The 23,232-nt window shown below is 46.9% G+C and overlaps 1 protein-coding gene across 2 annotated transcripts; it reads right to left on the bottom strand.

Annotated features, from left to right (window-relative positions):
- LOC110261311 (zinc finger protein 805) lies at positions 1,440–22,163 on the bottom strand. Of its 2 annotated transcripts, none has more exons than XM_021097295.1 (4): positions 20,346–22,163; positions 18,942–19,068; positions 14,352–14,447; positions 1,440–4,645 (listed from the first exon to the last, which is right to left on the bottom strand). In XM_021097295.1, the coding sequence occupies exons 2-4, from the start codon at positions 18,973–18,975 to the stop codon at positions 3,018–3,020; spliced, it is 1,758 nt and encodes a 585-aa protein (XP_020952954.1). In that variant the 5' UTR covers positions 18,976–19,068; positions 20,346–22,163; the 3' UTR covers positions 1,440–3,017. The 2 variants fall into 2 exon arrangements, with proteins under 2 accessions (XP_020952954.1, XP_020952953.1); XM_021097294.1 differs by having other exon boundaries at positions 20,432–22,163.

Here is a 23,232-nt window from a genome sequence, read left to right as displayed (position 1 = left end):
TGGGAAATTAAACAACATACTTATAAATAATCCATGGATCAGAGTCTCAAAGAAAGAAATATTTAGAACTGAATGAAATATAATTAGAATACATGTCAAGAAGCTAATGAAGTACTGTGAGGGAAATTTACAGAACTTAATGCTTACCTTAGTTGAGTTAAAAAAAACAAAACAAACAAAAACCTCAAATCAATAAATGAAGCACCCACCTCAAGAAACTGGAGAGGAAAATACTACCAAAACAAGTAGAAAAAAGGATGCAATAAACATTAAAACAGAAATCCAGGGAGTTCCCATGGTAGTGCAGTGGAAACGAATCTGACTAGGAACCATGAGGTTGCTGGTTCAATCCCTGGCCTTGCTCAGTGGGTTAAGGATCCGGCGTTGCTGTGGTGTAGGTCAGACACGGCTCGGATCTTGTGTTGCTATGGCTGTGGTGTAGACCGGCAGCTGTAGCTCCGATTTGATCCCTAGCCTGGGAACTCCAGCTGCCACAAGTACAGCCCTAAACAGCAAAAAAAAAAAAAAAAAAATTGGGAAGTTAGGAAAAGAGGGAAAAATGATATAAAGTGCTAGTTCTCTGATAAGTTGACAGAAATATATGAGAATTCATATATCTCCAATATCAGGAATAAAATGGGCCTTATAGACTTTGCTGGCATCAAAAGGAAAATAAAGGAATACTTGAAACAAGAAAAAATGTAGATGAAATGGGACAATTCCTAGAAGAAAACTATAAAAACTTATCCAATATGAAACAGATACTCTGAATAGCTTTATACATATTAAATAAAATAAATACATAATTAAAAAACATCCAAAAGAAAAATCTCCAAGGCTAAACGGCTCACTGGAGAATGCTACCAAACATTAAAAGGACAAATAACATCAGTTCTATACAACAGTCTTCCAAATAAAAGAACATCTCTCAGCATGTGAGGAGGCCAGAATCACCTAGACACCAAAACTAGATAATGACAAAGGAAAACAAACAAACAAGAACAAACAGAAAGAAAGAAAACTTATCACTGTCACTCGTAAAATTAGAGGAAAACTTCCTCAACAAAATACTAGCATATTTAATACTGTAATATTATATATAAAAATAATTCTACCCCATGACCAAAGGGAGTTTAGTCCAGCGATACAAGGCTGGTTCAACATTCGAAACTCAAAAAAATGTAATATAGCATATCAATAGGCTACAGAAGAAAAAAAAATTCTATCAACTGATTTAAAAAAAAATCATTCGACAAAATTCAATACCCATTGAAAATAGCAACAACAACAACAAAATCAGCAAATTAGGAATATGGGAAACTTTCTAAACTTGATAAAGAAGCCTCTTTGAAGAAAACCTAACAACTGTTATTTATGTTAGTTGTTAATGATGCAGACCTGAATACTGTTCCCATAATGTAAGGAACCACACAAAGATATATGTGCTCACTATTAATATTCAACATCATACTGGAAATCCTAGCCACTGCAATAAGACAAGAAAAGGAAACAACAGGTAGACAGATGGGAAGAAAAAAAAAATTATCTCTATTTGCAGATGGTATTTCAATGTTGAAAATCCCAAGCATTCTATCAAAAGAAATGGCTACAGTCCAGCAAGGTTGCAATATACCAACATAACATGAACAAAATTACACTTCTAACAAGACTGTGGACATTAAAATTTTAAAAATCAGTGCTATTTAAAATCACTTAAAAAAAAACCCTCTATATACAAATCTTCAAAACTGTACAGGACCTATTATTAAGACTTATAGTAGTGAAATAAATCAACCATATTAAATAAATGTAGATATATATTCATAAACTGGAAGACTCAAAACAGCAAAGACATTGACTGTCAACAAAATGATCTGCCAACTTAACTCAAATTCCATCAAAATTCAAAAAAGTTTTTTGGGGGGGGTAAAAATAGACAAGCTTATCCAAAACTTTATATGGAAATTAAAATAACGAGGAGTGCTACATCAGTTTTTGGGGTTTTTTTTGCTGCACCTGTGGCATATGGAAGTTATCAAGAGAATGAATCCGAGCTGCAGTTGCCACCTATGCCACAGATGTGGCAACACCGGATCCCACTGCACCATGCTGGGGATCAAACCTGCAAAGCCACAGAGACAATGCTGGATCTTTAACCCACCATGCCACAGCAGGAACTCCTCAATTTTAAATAGTAATAATGAGAGAGGAATCACTTTACTCAATTGAAAGGTTTACCACATAATTACAGCAACTGAGTAAACCAAAAATAGTACAGGACCAGTAAAAAGTCTGAGTATTAGGTCTTTAAGACCACAGGTTTGTCATTTAAAAATCAAAGACGAAACAGTCCTAACTGGTGCAAGAGAACATGTTCTTTCATATGTGAATTCTTATCTCTTTACATGTAAATGTTTTTGATAGCTCAAACCAGTATTTCTCACAAAAATTAAGGTCCATAAGAATAAAGAAAATGGGAGTTGCTTGGTGGCCCAGTGGTTAAGGATCTGGCGATGTCACTGCTGTGACTTGAATTTGATCCCTGACCTGGGAATTTCTGTATACCTCAGGTGCAGGAAAAAAAAAAAAGGTTTTAGAACAAAGATGTTCTATGGATGTTTCCAGACCTGCCTAACTCTCCTTACACAGGATAGCAATTAATGTATATACAAGCACATACAGTCTAGGTCCTTTACCACAGAAAAACTCTCCTCCTGCCAAGAAAACTAGGGAATCCATGACAAAGTGCCATAGCTTGGCAAGGACATCTAAAAGAAACTTTTTTTTGCAGTTCACTTTCTATTTTGAGTCTCTCCCTTCTTTTTTTAAGAAAATATTCCTGAGATAACACTGCAGTGTAAACTAAGAAGAAAGATGGAACTGAAGGTTTTCCCAAGTGCATTAACAACCACTGAGTCTCTCTTCTGGATGAAATCTCCGATGTAGAATAAGGCTATAGGCTGGGTCAATTTCCAATATGACTCTAGAGGACAAATGATATTCTGAAACAAGTTTTCTTACAGGGAAGAAATTTGTGGGGTTTCTCTTTGGTATGAATGATCAGATTCTGAGTAAGATGTTTCCTCTGGCAAAAGATTTTCCGCAGTGGTTACATTCAAAAAATCTTTTCCCAATAAAAGTTCTTGAAGGTTGACTGAGGTTTGCCCACTTGGGAAGGGTCTTCCCACATCTGTCACGCTGACAGGGTTTCGCCCAGTATGAACCCTTTGATGCTGAGTGAGGGAGGAGCTGCGACTGAAGGCCTTTCCACACTCACTGCACTCATAGGGCTTTTCTCCAGTGTGGATGATGGAGTGTCGAATAAGGTTTGTGCTCCAGCAGAAGGTTTTCCCACACTCGAGGCATTCGTAGGGCTTCTCGCCACTGTGAATCCGCTGGTGCCTTGTCAGGCCCGACCTGCGGTTAAAGGCCTTCCCACACTCGGTGCACTCATAGGGCTTCTCCCCAGTGTGGATGCTGAAGTGCCGAATGAGATCTGCCCGATTGCTAAAGGCTTTTCCACATTCTTTACACTCAAAGGGCTTCTCGCCAGTATGGGCCCTTTTATGCAAGATAAAAGTAGAGCAGTGAGTAAAGGCCTTTCCACATTCACTGCACACATAGGGCTTCTCCCCGGTGTGAATCCGCTGGTGCCTCTTGAGGTAGGACCTGTGGTTGAAGGCCTTCCCGCACTCGAGGCACTCGAAGGGCTTCTCCCCAGTGTGGATGACGTAGTGGTGAATGAGGGCGGCGCTCTCACAGAAGGCCTTGCCGCACTCGCTGCACTCATAGGGCTTCTCCCCAGTGTGCGTCTGCTGGTGCCACATGAGGTATGACCTGTGTTTGAAGACCTTGCCACACTCAAAGCACTCGTACGGATTCTCGCCGCTGTGGATGATGTAGTGTCGAATGAATCCTGGCCTGTCTCGGAAGGCTTTTCCACATTCCTTGCACACAAAGGGTTTTTCTCCAGTGTGGCTCCTGTTATGCAAAACAAAAGTAGAGCGATGGGTGAAGGCCTTTCCGCATTCATTGCATTTATAAGGTTTCTCTCCACTATGAATCCGCTGGTGCTGTGTAAGGTGTGACTTGCGGTTGAAGGCCTTGCCGCACTCCATGCACTTATAGGGCTTCTCCCCAGTGTGCACCATGTGGTGTTGAAGGAGATAAGTGCTCTTGCTAAATGTCTTCCCACACTCTGTGCATTCGTAGGGCTTCACTCCAGAGTGAATCCTCTCATGTCGAGCAAGGAGACGTTTCTTGTTAAACACTTTCCCGCAATCGTTGCACTTAAAGATATTTTCCTCTTCCTGGATCACGGGATCTTTACCTGATCCGCCTGAGTCATGGTCACGGACAGCTCCTCCTGCAGAGGCCTCCTGCACACCCCGTGAACACACACTAACAGCTGTTCCTAAGCTGCTGTGATCAGAGCCTGGATTCCCCGGGAGCTTCTCCTTTTGGGGTTCTATCTCTGGTCTCAAGTGTCCTTCCTGAATTTCCAATGACCCTTCCTGATTTTTGGTTTGACCTAATCGAGAGTCCTCTGAAGCTCCTTGTGCTAGGTGTTCCTGGAATGAGGCTCCACCAGACAGGGCTCGCTCACAAGTGGTAGGTTTTGTGGTCGTGGGCTTTCCCTGCTCACCTGAAAGAAATACAATATACAGAAAGACCTGTTAATTATGCCAACATAGAAGAGAGAATTAAGATTTCAGTGAAAAAAAAAAAAAAATGAAGATGACAACAGTGCCTCTGTGTCTACCATGTTCCCCTACTTCTGAATCTCAGCATAACAATTCTTTTCGTTGCCAATCCTTGGACTGTTGATATCTTGAAAGGGGGACCCCAAGGAGGCTGGCTTAGGGGACAGGATGCTGGAAAAAGACACAGTCAATTCCAGACTGGATATTTATGCAAACCCATCTGGGCTCATAGATAGGTTATGCTGAAGAGATAACTCACTGCAAAGCTTAGCCACACTAGAAAGACAAACTATGTGATCAGAAGATTGGGGCTTTGGGAGTTCCCGTTGTGGTGCAGCGGAAATGAATCCAACTAGGAACCATGAGATTGCAGGTTTGATCCCTGGCCTCACTCAGTGGGTTAAAGATCTGGTGTTGCCCTGAGCTGTGGTGTAGGTCGCAGATGTGGCTTGGCTCTAGTGTTGCTGTGGCTGTGGTGCACGTCAGCAGCTGTAGCTCCAATTCGACCCCTAGCCTGGGAGTCTCCATATGCTGTGGATACAGCCCTAAAGAGAAAGGAAAAAATAAATAAATAAAAAGGTTGGGCTTTGAGCCATAAGATAAAAGCCAGAGCTCCAGAAACAGGTAGAAGGCAGGAGACTGAGTCATCTAGGCACTGATCCAATCAGTTATGGTTATGAAATGAAATTCTTAAGCTGGCAATACTGCACGCATATACTGCCATACGTCAATGCCAGGAGGCTAACTTGCCCTTGAGGACATGGTAGCTCATGTCTGGAAACCCTCCAAAATCTGCTTGTGAAAAACATCTGATGCAAACCACTGGACAAAGACTTTACAACAACCATTCTTTTAAGCCACCCCATGGCACACGGAGTTCCTGGGCCAGGGAATGGATCTGGGCCACAGTTGCAACCTAAGCCACAGTTGCGACAATGCCAGACCCAGAACCCACTGTGCTGGGCTGGGGATCAAACCCGTGTCCCAGTGCTCCAAAGACAATGCCAATTCCATTGTACCACAGTGGGAACTTCCCTTTTCTTCTTTTGGCCACACTTCACAACACGGGGAAGCTCCTGGGCCAGGGATCAAATCTGTGCCATAGCAGCAACTTGACCACTGCAGTGACAATGCTGGATCCTTAACCCACTGTGCCACAAGGGAACTCCCTACAACAGTCATCTTAAATTAGTTCAAGCAACGAAAGGAAGACATGGAGGAAGTCAAGAAAACTAGGTATAAATGAAATGGAAAGATCAATACAAAGATATAAAACCTAAAAAGTAAAAAGGAATTCAGGGGCAAAAAGTACAATAACTAAAAAAGGTCACAGCAAGCATGAAGCAACTTGTCAAATACAAGGGGAGAAAAGATTTCTCATCATAAACTTGGGAGTCCAGAAAGTAGTGGTGCAATATATTCAAACATAACACAAACAAAAAGTGTCAAGCAAGAATCCTGTATCTGGTAAAACTATTCTTCAAGAACAAGGATGAAAGTGCCCATCGGAGCTCAGTGAAAGCGATTCTGACTAGTGTCCATGAGGACACAGGTTCGATCCCTGGCCTCGCTCAGTGGGTTAAGGATCCAGTGTTGCTCTGAGCTGTGGTGTAAGTTACAGACATGGCTCAGATCTGGCGTTGCTGTGGCTCTGGTCTAGGCCAACAGCTGCAGCTCCGATTCAACCCCTAGCCTGGGAACCTCCAAATGCCTCAAGTGCAGCCCTGAAAAAGACTTAAAAAAAAAAAAAAAAAAAAAAAGAATGAGGATGAGGGAGTTCCTGTTGTGGCACAGGGGTAAGGAACTTGACTAGGATCCATGATGATTCGGATTCAATCCCTAGTCTCGCTCAGTGGGTTAAGGATCCAGCGTTGCTGTGAGATGTGGTATAGGTTGCAGACGTGGCTCGGATCTGGTGTTGCTGTGGCTGTGGTGTAGGTCGGCAGCTGTAGCTCTGATTAGATCCCTAGCCTAGGACTCTCCATACACTGCGAGTGCAGCCCTAAAAATCCCCCCCTCAAAAAAAGGTGGTTCTTTGAAAAAAATCAAGAAAATTGACAAACCTGCAGCTAGATGAACTAAGAAAAAAAGACTCAAATTACTAAAATCAGGAGTTCCCATCGTGGCTCAGAGGTTAATGAACCCGACTAGAATCCATGAGGACGCGGGTTCGATCCCTGGCCTCGCTCAGTGGGTTAAGGATCCAGTGTTGCCGTGAGCTGTGGTATAGGTCGCAGATGCGGCTCAGATCCTGTGTTGCTTCGGCTGGTGTAGGTTGCGGACGTGGCTCAGATCCTGTGTTGCTGTGGCTGTGGTGTAGGCTGGCAGCAACAGTTCCAATTAGACCCCTAGCCCAGGAACCTCCATGTGCCATGGGTGCAGCCCTAAAAAGGACGAAAGACAAAAAAAAAAAAAAAATTTACTAAAATCAAAGATGAGGGAGGTCCTTTGTGGCTGAGTAGGTTAAGGACTCAGCACTGTCACTGCAGCAGCTTGGGTTGCTGCTGTGGTGCAGATCTAATCCCTGGCCTGGGAACTTCAAAATGCTGCAGCAAAAAAAAAAAAAAAAAAAAAAAAAAAAAAAAAAAAAAAGCATGAAAGTAGGGGCATTACTGTTCATTCTACAGAAATAACAATATTTCATAAGGGAACACTATGAAGAACTATACCCCAACAAATTGGAAAACCTAGATGAAATGGACATATTCCTAGAAACACAAACTGGAGCTCCCGTCGTGGCTCAGCAGTTAGTGAACCTGACTAGCATCCATGAGGATGGAGGTCTGATCTCTGGCCTCACTCAGTGGGTTAAGGATTTGGCATTGCCGTGAGCTGTGGTATAGGTCACAGGTGCGGCTCTGATCCTAAGTTGCTGTGGCATAGGCCGGCGGTTACAGCTCCGATTGGATCCCTAGCCTGCGAACCTTCATGTGCCATGGGTGCAGTCCCCAAAAGACAAATATACTAAAAAAAAAAAAAAAAAAAAAAAGAAACACAAAACCTATGAAGACTAAATCACAGAGAAATATAAAATTTGAATAGACCTATAACGAGAAAGACTGAATTCATAATCAAAATCCCCCATTACAGAAAAATCCTGGGGAGTTCCCATTGTGGCACAGTGGTAATGAACCCAACTAGTAACCATGAGGATGTAGGTTTAATCCCTGGCCTCAATCAATCGGTTAGGTATCCGGAATTGCCATGTGCTGTGGTGTACATGCAGATGTATGTACAATGAGACACCAACATCCAATGCTTTCACTGACATGTGGAATCTGAAAAAACGACAGACTGAACTTCTTTGCAGAACAGATGCTGACTCACAGACATTGAAAAACTTATGGTCTCCGGAGGAGACAGTTTGGGGGGTGGGGGGATGTGCTTGGGCTGTGGGATGGGAATCCTGTGAAACTGGATTGTTATGATCATTATACAACTAGATGTGATCAATTCATTTGAGAAATAAAAAAAAAAAAAGAAAAAAAAAGAAATCTATTTCTTGCCTATCACTTTGTCTCTCGATGAAGTCCTTTCGTGCAGAGGCATAAAGAACCTGAACCTCAGTGACTCCAGACATCGGAAAATACTCTGAGCTCCATGTCCTTGGAACGGTTTTGCAGGTGCTGAAGCCCCAGCAGGCAGAAGTCAACTGTGTGCTGCCCACAAGCATGTAGACCCCAGACCAATCAGAACCAGGAGTTTGATGATGCTGACTCCCAATTACCTCATCACCCACCAATCAGGAAAATGTTCAAGAGCTGATCATGCCCTGCTCCTCAAACACTAGAAGATTCCTCACTACCCCCTCCATTGGGGGCACAGTCCTTGGGGCACTAGCCTGCTGTGTTCCCCTCTTTGCCTGGCAATTAAAGCTACTTTTCTACTTTCTCCAAAAAAAACAAACAAACAAAAACAAAAAACAAAAAACACCACAAACCAGGAATGTAAGGAAACTACCCAAATAAAATAAAAGCCATATAAGGAGTTTCCATCATGGCGCAGCGGAAACGAATCCAACTAGGAACCATGAGGTTGTGGGTTCGATCCCTGGTCTCACTCAGTGGGTTGGGGATCTGGCGTTGCTGTAAGCTGTGGCGTAGGCTGGCAGCAACAGCTCCTATTCCACCCCTAGCCTGGGAACGTCCATATGCCATGGGTGTGAACCTAAAAAGACAAAAGACAAAAATAAATAAATAAATAAAAACCCATATATAACAAAAAACCACAGCAAAGAGCATACTCCATAGTGAAAGTTGGAAAGCTTTTCCTCCAAGTTCGGGAAAGGTTAAGGGCATCCATTTTCACCACTTCTATTCAACACAATAGTCGAAGTTGTGGACAGAGCAACAGAAAGAAATCAAAAAGCACCCACGTTGGAAAGGAAGAGGTAAAACTGTTTTTGCTTAGAGATGATAGTTTCTTGTATGTAAAAACCATAAAGAAACCACAAAATAACTGTTAGAATAAATGAGTTCATCAAAGTAGCAGGATACGAGATCAATCAATACACAAAAATAAGCTGCATTTATATACACGAACAATGAACAATTCAAAAATGAAATTATAATTCCATTTACAGTAGCATGAAAAACAATAAAACACTTAGGAAGCGGCCCAAGAGATAGCAACAACAACAACAAAAAGACAAAAAAAAAAAAAAAACAAAAAAAACTGACTACAAAACTACAGTAATTTTTTCTTTTTTTTTTTGGTCTTTTTGCCTTTTCTAGGGCTGCTCCCGTGGCATATGGAGGTTCCCAGGCTACGGGTCGAATCGGAGCTGTAGCCACCGGCCTATACCACAGCCACAGCAACGCAGGATCCAAACTGCATCTGCAGTCTACACCACAGCTCACGGCAATGCTGGATCCTTAACCCACTGAGCAAGGCCAGGGATCGAACCCAAAACCTCATGGGTCCTAGTTGGATTTGTTAACCACTGCGCCATGACGGGAACTCTGAAACTACAGTAATCTAAAATCAGATAAATAGATCAAGGGAATCAAGAGCCCGGTAACATAAAACTCAACAGCAACAACACAAACAACCCAATTGACAAATGGGCAGAAGACCTAAATGGACATTTCTCCAAAAAAACATACAGATGGCCAACAGGCACATGAAAAAATGCTCCACATCACTAATTATTAGAGAAATGCAAATCAAAACTCCAATGAGGTATCACCTCACCTTGGTCAGAATGGCCTTCATGAGCAAGTCTCAAATAACAAATACTGGAGGGGGTGTGGAGAAAAGGGACCCCTTCTGCACTGTTGGTAGGAATGTAAATTGGTACAACCACTATCAAAAACAGTATGGAGGTACCTCAGAAAACAAAATTTAGAACTTTGTATGAGCCAGCAATCCCACTCCTGGGCATCTATCTGGACAAAACTCTAGTTCAAAAAGATACATATATCCCTATGTTCATTGCAGCACCATTCACAATGGCCGAGACAAGGAAGCAACTTAAACATTGATAGATGAGTGGATTAAGAAAATGTGGCACAGGAGTTCCTGTTGCGGCACAGCAGAAACAAATCCAACTGGTATCCATGAGGATGCTGGTTCAATCCCTGGCCTCACTCAGTAGGCTGGGCATCTGGTGTGGCTGTGGTATAGGCCGGCAGCTGTACCTCCCATTCAACCCCTAGACTGGGAACCTCCACATGCTGCGGGTGCAGTCCTAAAAAGCAAAAAAAAGAAAAAAAAAAAAAGATGTGATACATACATACACTGGAATACTATTCAGCCATAATAAAGAAAATGCTGGAGTTCCCATCGTGGTGCAGTGGAAACGAATCTGAATAGGAACCATGACGTTGAAGATTCGATCCTGGCCTCACTCAGTGGGTTAAGGATTCGGCGTTGCTGTGAGCTGCAGCATAGGTCACAGATGTGGCTCGGATCTGGCATTGCTGTGGCTGTGGTGTAGGCCGGCAGCTGTAGCTCCAATTAGACCCCTAGCTTGGGAACCTCCATATGCAGTGAGTGCGGCCCTAAAAGGCAGACACACATGAAAAAGAAAATGCCATTTGCAGCAACATGGATGGAACTAGAGATTCTCAAACTAAGTGAAGTCAGAAAGAGAAAAAAATTAGCATATGGTTATCACTTATATCTGGAATCTAGTATATGGCACAAATGAACCCATCTACAGAACAGAAACAAACTCATGGACATGGAGAACAGACTTGTGGTTGCCAAGGGGTAAGGGGAGGGAGAGGGATGGGCTGTGAGTTTGGGGTTAGTTGATGCAAACTCTTGCCTTTGAAGTGGATAAGCAATGAGGTCCTGCTGCATAGAACAGGGAACGATATCTAATCTCTGGTAATGGAACATGATGGAGGCTACTGTGAGAAAAAGACTGCATATATATGTGTGACCGGGTCACTCTGTTGTACAGTACATTGTAAACCAACTGTAATAAAAAAAATTCTAACAAAAACCTAGTAACGAACCCTTACATGTATCATCAAATAATTCTGACAAGGACGCCAAGACCATCCAATAGGGGAAACGACAGCATTTACAATAAACAGTGCTGGGAAAACTGAATACCTAAAAGCAAAGGAATTAAATAGGACGCTTATCTAATATCATAAACAAACATTAGCTCAAAATGGATCAAAGATCTAAAACTACAAACTTCAAAGAAGAAAACAGAGGGCAAAATCAGCATGGCAGTGGATGTGGCAAAGATTTCTTAGGTATGACACCAAAGGCACAGGCAACAAAAGAAAAAAACAGAAAAACTGTAATTCATAAATAAAAATTTGTGCATCAAGGAGGTCTATCATGGCTCAATGGTATTGAACCTGACAAGTATCCATGAGGATGCAGGTTCCATCCCTGGCCGCGCTCAGTGGGTTAAGGATCTGGCACTGCCACGAGCTACAGTGCATGTCACAGACTCGGCTCAGATCCTGCCTCGCTGCGGCTGTGGGGTAGGCTGGCAGCTACAGCTCCAAATGGAGTCCTAGCCTGGGGAACTTCCACATGCCGCAAGTGCAGCCCTAAAAAAGCAAAAAAAAAAAAAAAAAAAAAAAAATCTCTTCAAAAGAATTTGAGAAACATTTGCAAATCATTTATCTGATAAAGGATAAGGATTAATATCCTGAATATATAGAGAACTCAAACTTAACAACCAAGAAAACCCCTGAATTTCCCTGGCGGCGCAGCGGGTTAAGGATCCCGCATTGTCACTGCAGCAGCTTGGAGCACTGCTGGGGTAAGGGTTTGAACCCTGGCCCAGGAATTTCCACATGGCGTTGCCAAAAAGAAAAAGCAAACAAACCATCCTGATACGACAATGGGGAAGGACTTGAATCGACATTTCTTCACAGAGGACATACCCATGGCTGAGAAGCACAAGACAAGACGCTCCATGTTACCAAGCATCAGGGAAACGAAACTTGAAACTATGATGAGATACCATCTCACACCCATTAGGATAGAACGAAAGAACAAACAACTGGTGAAGATGTGCAGAAACTGAAACTTGGGCGCTGGTGGCAGGAAGATCAAATAGCACACCATCTGTGGAACGCAGTATGGCAGTTCCTCGGAAAACCAAAAATGCCATGACCACTTGATCCAGCAATTCTACTTCTTGTTATATGCCAAAAGAACCGAAACCAGGGTCTCAAAAGATATTTACACACCCATGTTTATGGCAGCATTATTCACAATAGCTAAGACATGCAACGGAGTTCCCGTCGTGGCGCAGTGGTTAGCGAATCCGACTAGGAACCATGAGGTTGCAGGTTCAACCCCTGGCTTTGCTCAGTGGGTTAAGGATCCAGCATTGCTGTGAGCTGTGGTGTAGGTGGCAGACGTGGCTCAGATCCTGCGTTGCTGTGGCTGTGGCGCAGGCTGGTGGCTACAGCTCAGATTCCACCCGTGGCTACAGCTCCAATTAGACCCCTAGCCTGGGAACCTCCATATGCCGCAGGAGCGGCCCTAGAAAAGGCAAAAAAAAAACAAAACAAAAAACATGGAAGGAACTCATTCCATCAAGGGATGAATGGGTAAGCAAAATGCCACACACACGGAACATTACTGAGCCTTAAGAAGAAATGCATCTTTGGGGCACAGTCTTTAAGGCATTAGTCTGCTGTGGCCGCCTTTGCCTGGCAAAGCAATAAAGCCATCTTTTTCTCTTTCAGCCTCCCCCAAAAAAGAAAGAAGAAATGAATTTTTTAAAAGAAATGAGGTGGCGGGTTCGGTCCCTGCCCTTGCTCAGGGGGTTAACGATCCGGCGTTGCCGTGAGCTGTGGTGTAGGTTGCAGTCGCGGCTCGGATCCCGCGTTGCTGTGGCTCTGGCGTAGGCCGGCGGCTACAGCTCTGATTGGACCCCTAGCCTGGGAACCTCCATATGCCGGGGGAGCGGCCCAAAGAAATAGCAAAAAGACAAAAAAAAAAAAAAAAAAAAGAAAGAAAAAAAAGAAATGATTTTATTGATTTATGTTTCTTGGCTGCGCCCTCGACATGCGGAATTCAACCTGCACCAAAGCAGCAACCCAAGCCCCTGCAGTGACAACATCAGATCCTTAACCTACTGCGTCACATGGGAACTCCAAACAGGAATGAAATTTTGGAAGTTCCTGCTGTGGCTCAGTGGAAACAAATCTGACTAGTATCTATGTGGATGCACATTCGATCCCTGGCCTTGCTCAGTGGGTTAAGATTCCGGCATTGTTGTGAGCTGTGGTGCAGGCCGCAGATGCGGCTCAGATCTGGTGTGGCTGTGGCTGGCAGCTGTAGCTCCCATTCAACCCCTAGCCTGGGAACCTCTGTAAGCCACGGGTGCGGCCCTTAAAAAAAAAAAAAAAAAAAAAAAAAAAAAAAAAAAAAAAAAAAAAGAACGAAATTTTGACAAATGCTACAATATGGATGGATCTTGAGGCCACTATGCTGAATGAAACCTGAAATACACCAGTCACAGACACAAAAGACTGTTTGATTCCAATTATATGAGGTACTTAAAATAGTCAAAATCGCAGACACAGAAAAGACAACTGTGGTTGCCAGGAGCTGGGCTGAGGAGCAGGTATTACAGGGAAATGGGAGAGTCACTACATTGTGGGAACAGTTTCAGTTTTCAATGATAACGGCTCATGGAGATGGATGGTGGTAATGAATACATGACATTATGAATTTTGGTTTTTTTCTTCCTATGGCTGCACTTGCAGCATATAGAAGTTTCCAAGCTAGGGGTCAAATCAGAGCTGCAGCTGCAGCCTACACCACAGACACGGCAAAAACAGATCGAGCTGCATCTGTGACCTATGCCACAGCTTGGGGCATGGACCTGGGTGTGAGTCAGAACGACTGCTTCCATGTGCTGAGCATGGAGATGCTGGCATCTGTGTGACAGGGCAGCCGGCTCTAACTCAGCCCAACCTATACACAGAGACACTAGGGGCCTTGAGCTTCACAAGGGCCACAGAGATGGTGAGACACCCAGGTCTAAAGCCCATGACACATCTCAGCCCAGGCCCCTATCCTCTGGGAGGACAGAACGAGGACCGTGGGGTCAAAGGGTCCCTTTGACCCTATCCCTTCCCCTGGGGACCAGGGCCAGGGCCTCCTCCAGGGCTGCAGCCTGCAGGGCCTTCCCCCCGCCCACACCTGGGCTCCTACCTGGACAGGTGCTTTGGGAGAGGTCTTTCTGCACCATCCACAGCTCCCGCCCGTGCTCCAGCTGGCAGATCAGCTCAGGTCTGGGAACTGGACACCCTGTTCATGGAGGAAGGAAGAAGATACTGGATTTCTGTGAACCGAACACCACCTCTCAACCGAGTTTGGGAACTCAGGCTGTGGCCGGGAGGCCAGGAGGACGCTGCTCCCATGCATACAGAATGCTGAATCCGGACCTGGAAACCAAAGGTGTGTCATACTGCCGTGGAGTTTTATTCCTAGTACCAAGTCAAAAACTAACATACCGACTATAATCATGGTCAAAGGACTACATTCAAGCAACTTAAGCACATCATGTATTGCAAAATTGAAATGAGGGAGTTCCTGTCATGGTGCAGCGGAAACAAATCCGACAAGGAACCATGAGGTTGCAGGTTCGATCCCTGGCCTTGCTCAGTGGGTTCAGGATCCGGCGTTGCCGTGAGCTGTGGTTCAGGTTGCAGACGCGGCTCGGATCCCGCATTGCTGTGACTCTGGCGTAGGCCGGCGGCTACAGCTCTGATTGGACCCCTAGCCTGGGAATCTCCAGATGCCGTGGGAGCGGCCCTAGAAAAGGCAAACAAACAAACAAGCAAACAAACACAATGACAACAACAACAAAAAACGCAAAAAACTCACAGAAGACAGCTTCATAAATGAAGGTGTATGTTCGTAACCGAGGAAGTTCAGCTGAATGAGAGACGGAGGCAGTGGCTGAATTCTCCCGACTCTGCTGAGGACCGGGAGCCGGGAGGAGGGAGGATGTCTGGAGCCAGCCTGAAACACTGCTGACAGCGTAACATGAGCCAGACCTCGTCCCTTACAAGCAACCCACTTTTCACTGTTCTTACAACCCCTCAGAAGGGGACGCCTGCAAAGCCCAGGGAAATGGTAAGCCCAATCCCTCGTGCAGAAGGCAGGTCAACCTGAAAATGCAGCATTAAAATCAAAACAGTGAGGATATGGGGGAAGTTAGCAACAGTTGAGGGGTGGGGTGTTAAGATTCAGAACAGAACCCAGATTTTCCCCAAACAAGGAGGCAGGAGGCAGGACAGAGACAAAAGCATGGCTTCCTCGGGGTGTCTCTCAATGTCCCTAATAAAGTGTCCACGAGGTTTCGGAAACGGGGCTTCCCAACCCGTGTGGGTGACATTTAGATCCAGAAAACGATTCGTTGAGAAGAAGGGGACAGAGAGTGTGAATCCTGTGCAGAATAAGGATGTGAAGATGCAGTCCAGAGAGTTCCCAGCATGGCCCAGCGGAAACGAATCCAGCTAGGAACCATGAGGTTGCGGGTTCGATCCCTGGCCTTGCTCAGTGGGTTAAGGATCCAGCGTCACCAAGAGCTGTGGTGTAGGTCGCAGTCGAGGCTCGGATCTGGTGCTGCTGTGGCTGTGACTACAGCTGGCAACGACAGCTCCAATTAGATCCCTAGCCTGGGGATCCTTCATCTGCCATGAGTGCGGCCCTAAAGAGACAAAAGACAAAAAAAAAAAAAAAAAAAAAAAAGGATGCATTCCAGGAAGTTCCCATCGTGGTACAGCAAAAACAAATCCAACTAGTATCCATGACGATGAAGATTTGATCCCTGTGGGTTGGGGATCTGTCATTGCCATGAGCTGTGGTGTATGCCAGCAGCTGCAGCTCTGTTTGACCGCTAAGCCTAGGAACTTCCAGATGCCATGGGCGTGGCCCTAAAAAGCAAAAAAAAAAGAAGTATTCCGGATCTCCAACTAACACATGCCTGTAACCGCAACGTCCCAGTAGTGACCACCCAAAAGGTCTCCAGACAATGCCAAGAATCTGTTGGAGGACAATATAATCCTTGGATGAGAACCACTGGCTTAGAAGGATATAAATGGGGTGACAAGACAAAGTAAGTGTGACAGGCGAGGGGCCTCTAAGATATTTTGGGGTCAGAACACAGCTGGTGAGAAGGTGGTGACAGTGCTGAGCCGGGGGGCCCCGGGAAAAGACAAAATGCCCAAGAACACCCGCCAGGCAGAGAACAGCCCCTGCAGAGGCCCGGGGCAAAGGTGTCAGGTTTGCGCAAGGAAACAGCAAGACGACTGGAGCACAGGGGGCTCCAGGCGAGCATGGGAACAGGAGTGAAGAGGTCGGCAGTGCCCGAGAGTGGACTGTTGTACTTTATTTTATTTTATTGTCTTTTTGCCTCTTCTAGGGCCACTCCCGCAGCATATGGAGGTTCCCAGGCTAGGGGTCGAATCGGACCTGTAGCTGCCAGCCTACGCCAGAGCCACAGCAACACCAGACCCGAGCAGCATCTGCAACCTACACCACAGCTCCTGACAACGCCAGATCCTTAACCCACTGAGCAAGGCCAGGGATGGAACCCGCAACCTCATGGTTCCTAATCGGATTCGTTCACCACTGAGACACGACAGGAGCTCCCCTGGACTGTTGTACTTTCAAAAGTTGGTTGTAAACTACCTAGCAATGCCAAACGTTTCCTACTTTTGTGCCACCTCCACTCCTTGACACAGACCATAACCCCAGTTCTCTGAACGCGGGCATGGCTTCCCCTGAGCCCTGGACGGACAGCCCTCCTCAAGCTGCTGTTTCGCAGGCCTGGCACCCCTGCCACTGGGGGCTGGGGAGCCCTCTGCTGAGCGGGACCATCCCGGCCATCCTGGGGTGCGGAGTGGCACCCCGGGACTCCAGCCCTAGAAGCCGGCCCCACCCACACCCCAGGCCTGACACTCAGACGAGGCTGCAGCCACGGCCCGACGTCCCCTGGGGGACAAACCCACCACCAGAGGCTGCGCGGCACTACTCTCTCCTGCGGCAGCAGAGGATCTCGGCCGGGACTCAGGGCACAAGAGACAAGCATGGAGGCGCACGAGAACAGAGAAGCCCCAGAGCCGAGAGCCCGGCGTGGAGAACGACACCCGCTGGCCCTGAAGGCAAAGGCCTCCTGGGAGCCCGCCTGCCTCGCCCTCGTCCCGGAGGACACCCTGGCACTCACAGCCCTGCTGGCTGGGTCGGGCAGGACCCCGGAGCCAGTGGGTCTCCTCCAGTCAGCTCCCCCTCTGGAAGGCGAAATAATCTCACATGGAGGCCAGTCTGTGCGGGGCCCTGGGGGAGAGGCTCAGGGAACTAGGGACTCGAGCGGCCACTCCTGCCTCGAGGACACCCCCAAGGAGTCCCCCAACAGGGGAAGAAGAGAAACAGGGTACCTATGCCAAGAAGTAGCAACAAGGCACCTGGGGCCCCAGAGAGCAGGGACCGGGGTGGCCACTCCTGTCTTAAACGTGCTGAGGCGCAAAAGACAGGGTTGGGAGCAGAGTCAGAGGGAGAAGCCAAGATGAGAAGCCAGGGCATATGTGTAGCAACATGGATGGACCTAGAAATGACCACACTGAGTAAAGTCAGACAGAGAAAGACTAAGGCCCTGTGGCATCACTTTTATGTAGAATCCAATAAAAAAAAGATACGAAAGAACGTTTTTCACAAGCAGAAGCAGGAGTTCCCTTCATGGCTCAGCGGTAAGGAACCCGACTGGTATCCACGAGGATGTGCATTGCCGTGAGCTGTGGTGTAGGTCAAAGACTCAGCTTGGATCTGGCATGGCTGTGGCTGTGGCACAGGCCAGCAGCTGCAGCTCCGATTTGCCCCTTAGCCTGGGAACCTCCATAAGCCGTGGGTGTGGCCCTTAAAAAAGAGGAAAAAAAAAATTCTGGGCATAATCCTGGTGGTTCCCAGGCCCTGATACAGCCCGGCTGGAAATTCTGCTTTCGGATTCTACAGATCACCCACATTTCCTTCCACCGCTTTCTAGAAGTCAGAGGGACAACACATTTCTTTAGCAAAGGACACTGAGGAATTCCCGTTGTGGCTCAGTGGCTAACGAATCCGACTAGGAACCATGAGATTGTGGGTTCGATCCCTGAACTTGCTCACTGGGTTAAGGATCTGGCGTTGTCAGGAGCTGTGGTATAGGTTGCAGACGCGGCTCGGATCCCGCGTTGCTGTGGCTCTGGCGTAGGCTGGTGGCTACAGCTCCAATTCAACCCCTAGCCTGGTAACCTCTACATATCGAGGAGGCGGCCCAAGAAATGGCAAAAAAACAAGAAATTAAAAAATAAAAAAAAGGAGTTCCCGTCATGGCGGAGTGGTTAATGAATCCGACTAGGAACCATGAGGTTGCGGGTTCGGTCCCTGCCCTTGCTCAGTGGGTTAATGATCCGGCGTTGCCGTGAGCTGTGGTGTAGGTTGCAGACGCGGCTCGGATCCTGCGTTGCTGTGGCTGTGGTGTAGGCCGGGGGCTACAGCTCCGATTCGACCCCTAGCCTGGGAACCTCCATATGCCGTGGGAGCGGCCCAAAGAAATAGCAAAAAGATAAAAAACCAAAAAACCAAAAACCAAAAAACACACTGGGATCACAGTCAGGAAGAGATGAATGGGCAATGATGAAGGCTCTGAGGAAGAGGAATGGAGCGCCCCTGAGGCCGTCCTGACCAGCCAAGATGGAGCCAGAGGCTGAGATACAGGAAGCAGCAGGTCTCCCGCACCAGGGACTGCATGGGACCTACCCAGAGACACCAGCAGCCCTCGGTTTTCCAGCATCACCTCCTGGTACAGGGTCCGCTGAGCTGGGTCCAGCTGTCCCCACTCCTCCTGGGTAAACGTCACAGCCACATCATCAAAGGTCACAGACACCTGCAATGTCAAATCGAGACAACGGCATGAGCCTTGGGACGGGTGGATGGAATCAGAGCTTGTCTCTGCAAGGCTGGTAGTGGCACACAAACTCAAAGGGCTGTATATCATGTCTAAAAGCAACCAAATCCCTTCTAGTTTGGGGTTTTTGCTGTTTTTTCTGTTTGTTTGTTTTGTTTTTTGGTTTTTTTGTGTGTGTGTTTTTAGGGCTGCACCTGTGGCATATGGAAGTTCCCAGGCTAGGGGTGGAATTGGAGCTACACGTACCAGCCTACACCACAGCCACAGCAACTTGGGATCCAAGCCATGTCTGCGACCTACACCACAGCTCACGGCAATGCCAGATCCTTAACCCAATGAGCAAAGCCAGGGGTCGAACCAGAGTCCTCATGGATACTGGTCGGCTTGTTATCACTGTGCCACGACTGGAGCCCCTCTCATCCAGTTCTTAAGTCATCGTTTTCACTAGTGTCTCCTGATGAAAACCACTCCATATAGATTAAGGATAGATAAACAAAATAGTGTCTCAGCACTGATTGCCATACAATGTATGTTTAATAAATGAAAACTCTGGAGTACCTGTTGTGGCTGAGTGCTAACAAAACTGACTAGAAACCATAAGGTTACAGGTTCGATTCCTGGCCCTGCTCAAGTGGGTTAAGAATCCAGTGTTGCCATAAACTGTGCTGTAGGTCAAAGAGGCAGCTCCGATCCTTCACTGATGGGGCTGTGGTGTAGGCTGGCAGCAATGGCTCTGAATGTAAGCCTAGCCTGGGAACTTCCATATGCCACGGGTGTAGCCATAAAAAGCAAAAAAAAAAAAAAAAAAAAAAAAAAAAAAAGGAAAAGAAAAACAAAACTCTCTGGCATACAATCACAGAGCATCCTGTACGACTGCTTAAAGTAGCATATACGGCTTTCTCTGTTTGGATTTTAAGCTGGAAGTAGGCTGAAACATTAGGAAAAAGGTCAGTTATTGACCAAGTCCCGGTCATTTGGGGCTCTGTTTTAGATGTCATGTTCACCTTCCTGGTCTGTCTCTAGGGATAGACATCTGGCTACTGGCAAGTCTGACTTCAACTGGGCAGGATTCCTGGGTCGCTGATTGTAGATAAGGGCTTGGATTCCTGGGCAGGTGGTCTGTCAAAGTTCTCTTTTCATATACTGGGTGTCGGTCGTCCACCTGTACGTTCCGTCTCGCCTGTTCTAAGACCGAGGTAAAGTCAGGGACGAGTCAGCCCCCCGTGCCGGACACACACACAACTGCAAAGAGATACCTAGTGCCTTTCTTCACCCACAGCCTGCGCAGGAACCTTTCTGAACCAGCAGAGAAGCAGCAGTGCCACCAACATCGTCCACTCACCCGCGCCGCCTCCATCCACGCTGCCGCCATCATGGGCCCCCGAGGAGACAGCGGCGCCGGGACAGGCGGCCCCTGAGACGGGTCCCGCGGGCTCGGCCGACCGACACGTCTTCTCTGCCCGGGAAAAGGGATCGATCACAAGGAGGCTCCCGACTCGCGCAAAGGAGCGGAGGTGAGTCCTAGCCTCCCTTCCGGTCATTCGCGAAGGGGCGCACTCGAAGCGGCCACAGACCGCCAATGCCCACCCCACAGCTGGCGTGGACGGAACCGTCGCACGCAAGTGACGTCCGCCAGCAAGGAAGCCGGAAGTCCCGCCCTCCGCGGAAAAATGTCCCCGCCGGGGGCCGTCATTGGCCCAGAGCCGGCCTCTAAGGCGCGGGGCCCAGCCTTCTGGGCAATGTAGGTTTTTTCTCTGCCAGCCATGAGCGGCGGCGTCCGGTCTGGAGGAGCTCTTCCCAGGTGTAGGAGACTCAGCCAGAACACGAATCAGATCCGCCGCTTCACAGGGGGCGCAGCTGCGGGGCACCGAGGGGAAGGACCGAGACTGTGCATTCTACCCCTGCGGACACTGAGGCTCTGGAGGCGGAGCCGCTTGTCCCGGGTCGGGTCAGGCCAGGTGTAAAGGCGCGAAACCTCGCCCCTGGCTCGCCTGGGGACGTCCTTGTTGTGCCCCTTCTCTCCTCTGTGGAGACTCCCTTGGAGGATGCGGATAAATGAGCAGTCAAAATAACCGCGGAAAGGAGGACGCCGGAAGTCTTCTTCCCACGCAACGCAGGCAAAGCGAGCCGGCGCTCTTGGGCATTTTTTTGGCCCAGCGCCGCCTCCACATGATGCACTGAGTAATGGAGTTGGCGTGGAGCACCCAAGAGTGGATTTGCCCTCCCCTAAGGTGCGAGGGCTGCAAATAAGGGGTGACTTAGAGGACGCTCAGGACTCCAGTGTCAAGCAGTGCAGTTTGCGATGTCTGTAGGAACCGCTAAGTGTTTGTTTCCCATATTTACTCAACTCATGTCTGACCTTTGACAGAGAGTTCCTGCCTGGTTTTGAAAACTAGGGAGTTGATAGCGTGCCCTGTTATTTCAAGTCATAATGCTGGACGAGACTAACAAAAGAATGAGAATAGGAGTTCCTGTTGTGGTGCAGCGCAAAGGCATCAGACTAGTATCCTTGAGGATGTGGGTTGGCTCCCAGGCCTGGCTCAGCGGGTGGGGATCCAGTGTTGCCAGGAACTGTGGTGTAGGTCGCAGACTCGGCTTGGATCCCTGTTGCTCTGGCTGTGGTGTGGGCCAGCAACTATAGCTCGGATTCGACCCCTAGCCTGTCTGCTGAGGGTGCAGCCCTAAAAAGCAAACAAAAAAGAAAAAAAAAAAAAAAATGAATGAGAATAGATGAAGAAAGGAATAGACAGGGGTGAACCCTGAACCAGCTCATCATTGCCTATTTGCAAAAGAGAAACCAACAAAATCATGTTAGTAATTCTAACATCTCTTCTACAAGTATATTAAGCAAAGTCTTAGAAGTAACCTCAGTGGCTGCTTTTATTTTCTTCTCATGACTATGAAGGTGAAAAAATGAAATCCAACTTCTAATAAGCTGAGAATACACATGGTCATTAAAATGGAAACACAGTGTGCAAAAAGTGCCCTCAAGAGATTTAATTTTTTTGTGTGTGTGTCTTTTTGCCATTTTCTTGGGCCGCTCTCGCAGCATATGGAGGTTCCCAGGCTAGGGGTCGAATTGGAACTGTAGCCACCAGCCTACGCCAGAGCCACAGCAACGCTGGATCCGAGCCACATCTGCAACCTACACCACAGCTCACAGCAACGCTGGATCGTTAACCCCCTGAGCAAGGGCAGGGACCGAACCTGCAACCTCATGGTTCCTAGTCGGATTTGTTAACCACTGCGCCACGACGGGAACTCCAAGAGATTTAATATAATTTTTAAGAGTTCTCACTGTGACACAGTGGGTTAAGAATGGTTGATGCCGGGGTGCGAGTTTGATCCCAGGCCTGGAACAGTGGGTTAAATGTGTCCAGAGTTGCCAGGTGCAGCGTAGGTCTCAGCTGAGGCCCAGATTCAAGCCCTAGTCCAGGAACTTCCATATGCTGTGGGTGAGGCCATAACATTTAAAAAAATAAAGTTTTTCAAATTAAAGTATAACTTACAAAGTATTGACTTAGGTCTATAGCAAAGTGATTCTGTTATTCACATACATATGCTTTTTCAGATTCTTTTCCATTACAGGTCATTAAAACATATTGAATATAGTTCCTTGTGCTACGCAGTAGGTCTTTGTTGTTTACTTATTTTATGTATAGTAGTGTTTACATTAATCCCAAACTCCTAATCAGAACCCCAAGCCAACATCTTGGAGCATTTAAAAGATAGATCTGCAATTGTGGGGCTTTTCTTCTCAGAGAAGTAACTGAATTGTTTATAATTAGTCAGTGGTCTGGTCACACAGATATGTGGTTCTGCATCTGCTGGATGTTTCACACTGAGAGAATGAATAGGATATGGTGGTGGGAATAACATTAACGGGGCAATCGCTCGATGAATTGTTTTTAGTCATAAGACATGGAGTTCCCACTGTATGACAGGGCATTAATAATCTGACTGTTGGAGGACTTCCTGTTGAGGTGCAGCAGAAATGAATCCGACTAGGAACCATGAAGTTTCTGGTTCAAAACCTGGCTTCGCTCAGTGGGTTAAGGATCCGGTGCTGCCGTGAGCTGGGATGTAGCTCACAGACCTGGCTCTGATCAATGTTGCTATGGCTGTGGTGTAGGCCGGCAGCTG

This window comes from Sus scrofa, chromosome 6, assembly GCF_000003025.6.
Source record: "Sus scrofa isolate TJ Tabasco breed Duroc chromosome 6, Sscrofa11.1, whole genome shotgun sequence".
Classification (NCBI taxonomy): domain Eukaryota; kingdom Metazoa; phylum Chordata; class Mammalia; order Artiodactyla; family Suidae; genus Sus; species Sus scrofa.
Note: the sequence above shows the minus strand (reverse complement) of the source record. Positions and strands in the feature narration are given on the sequence as shown.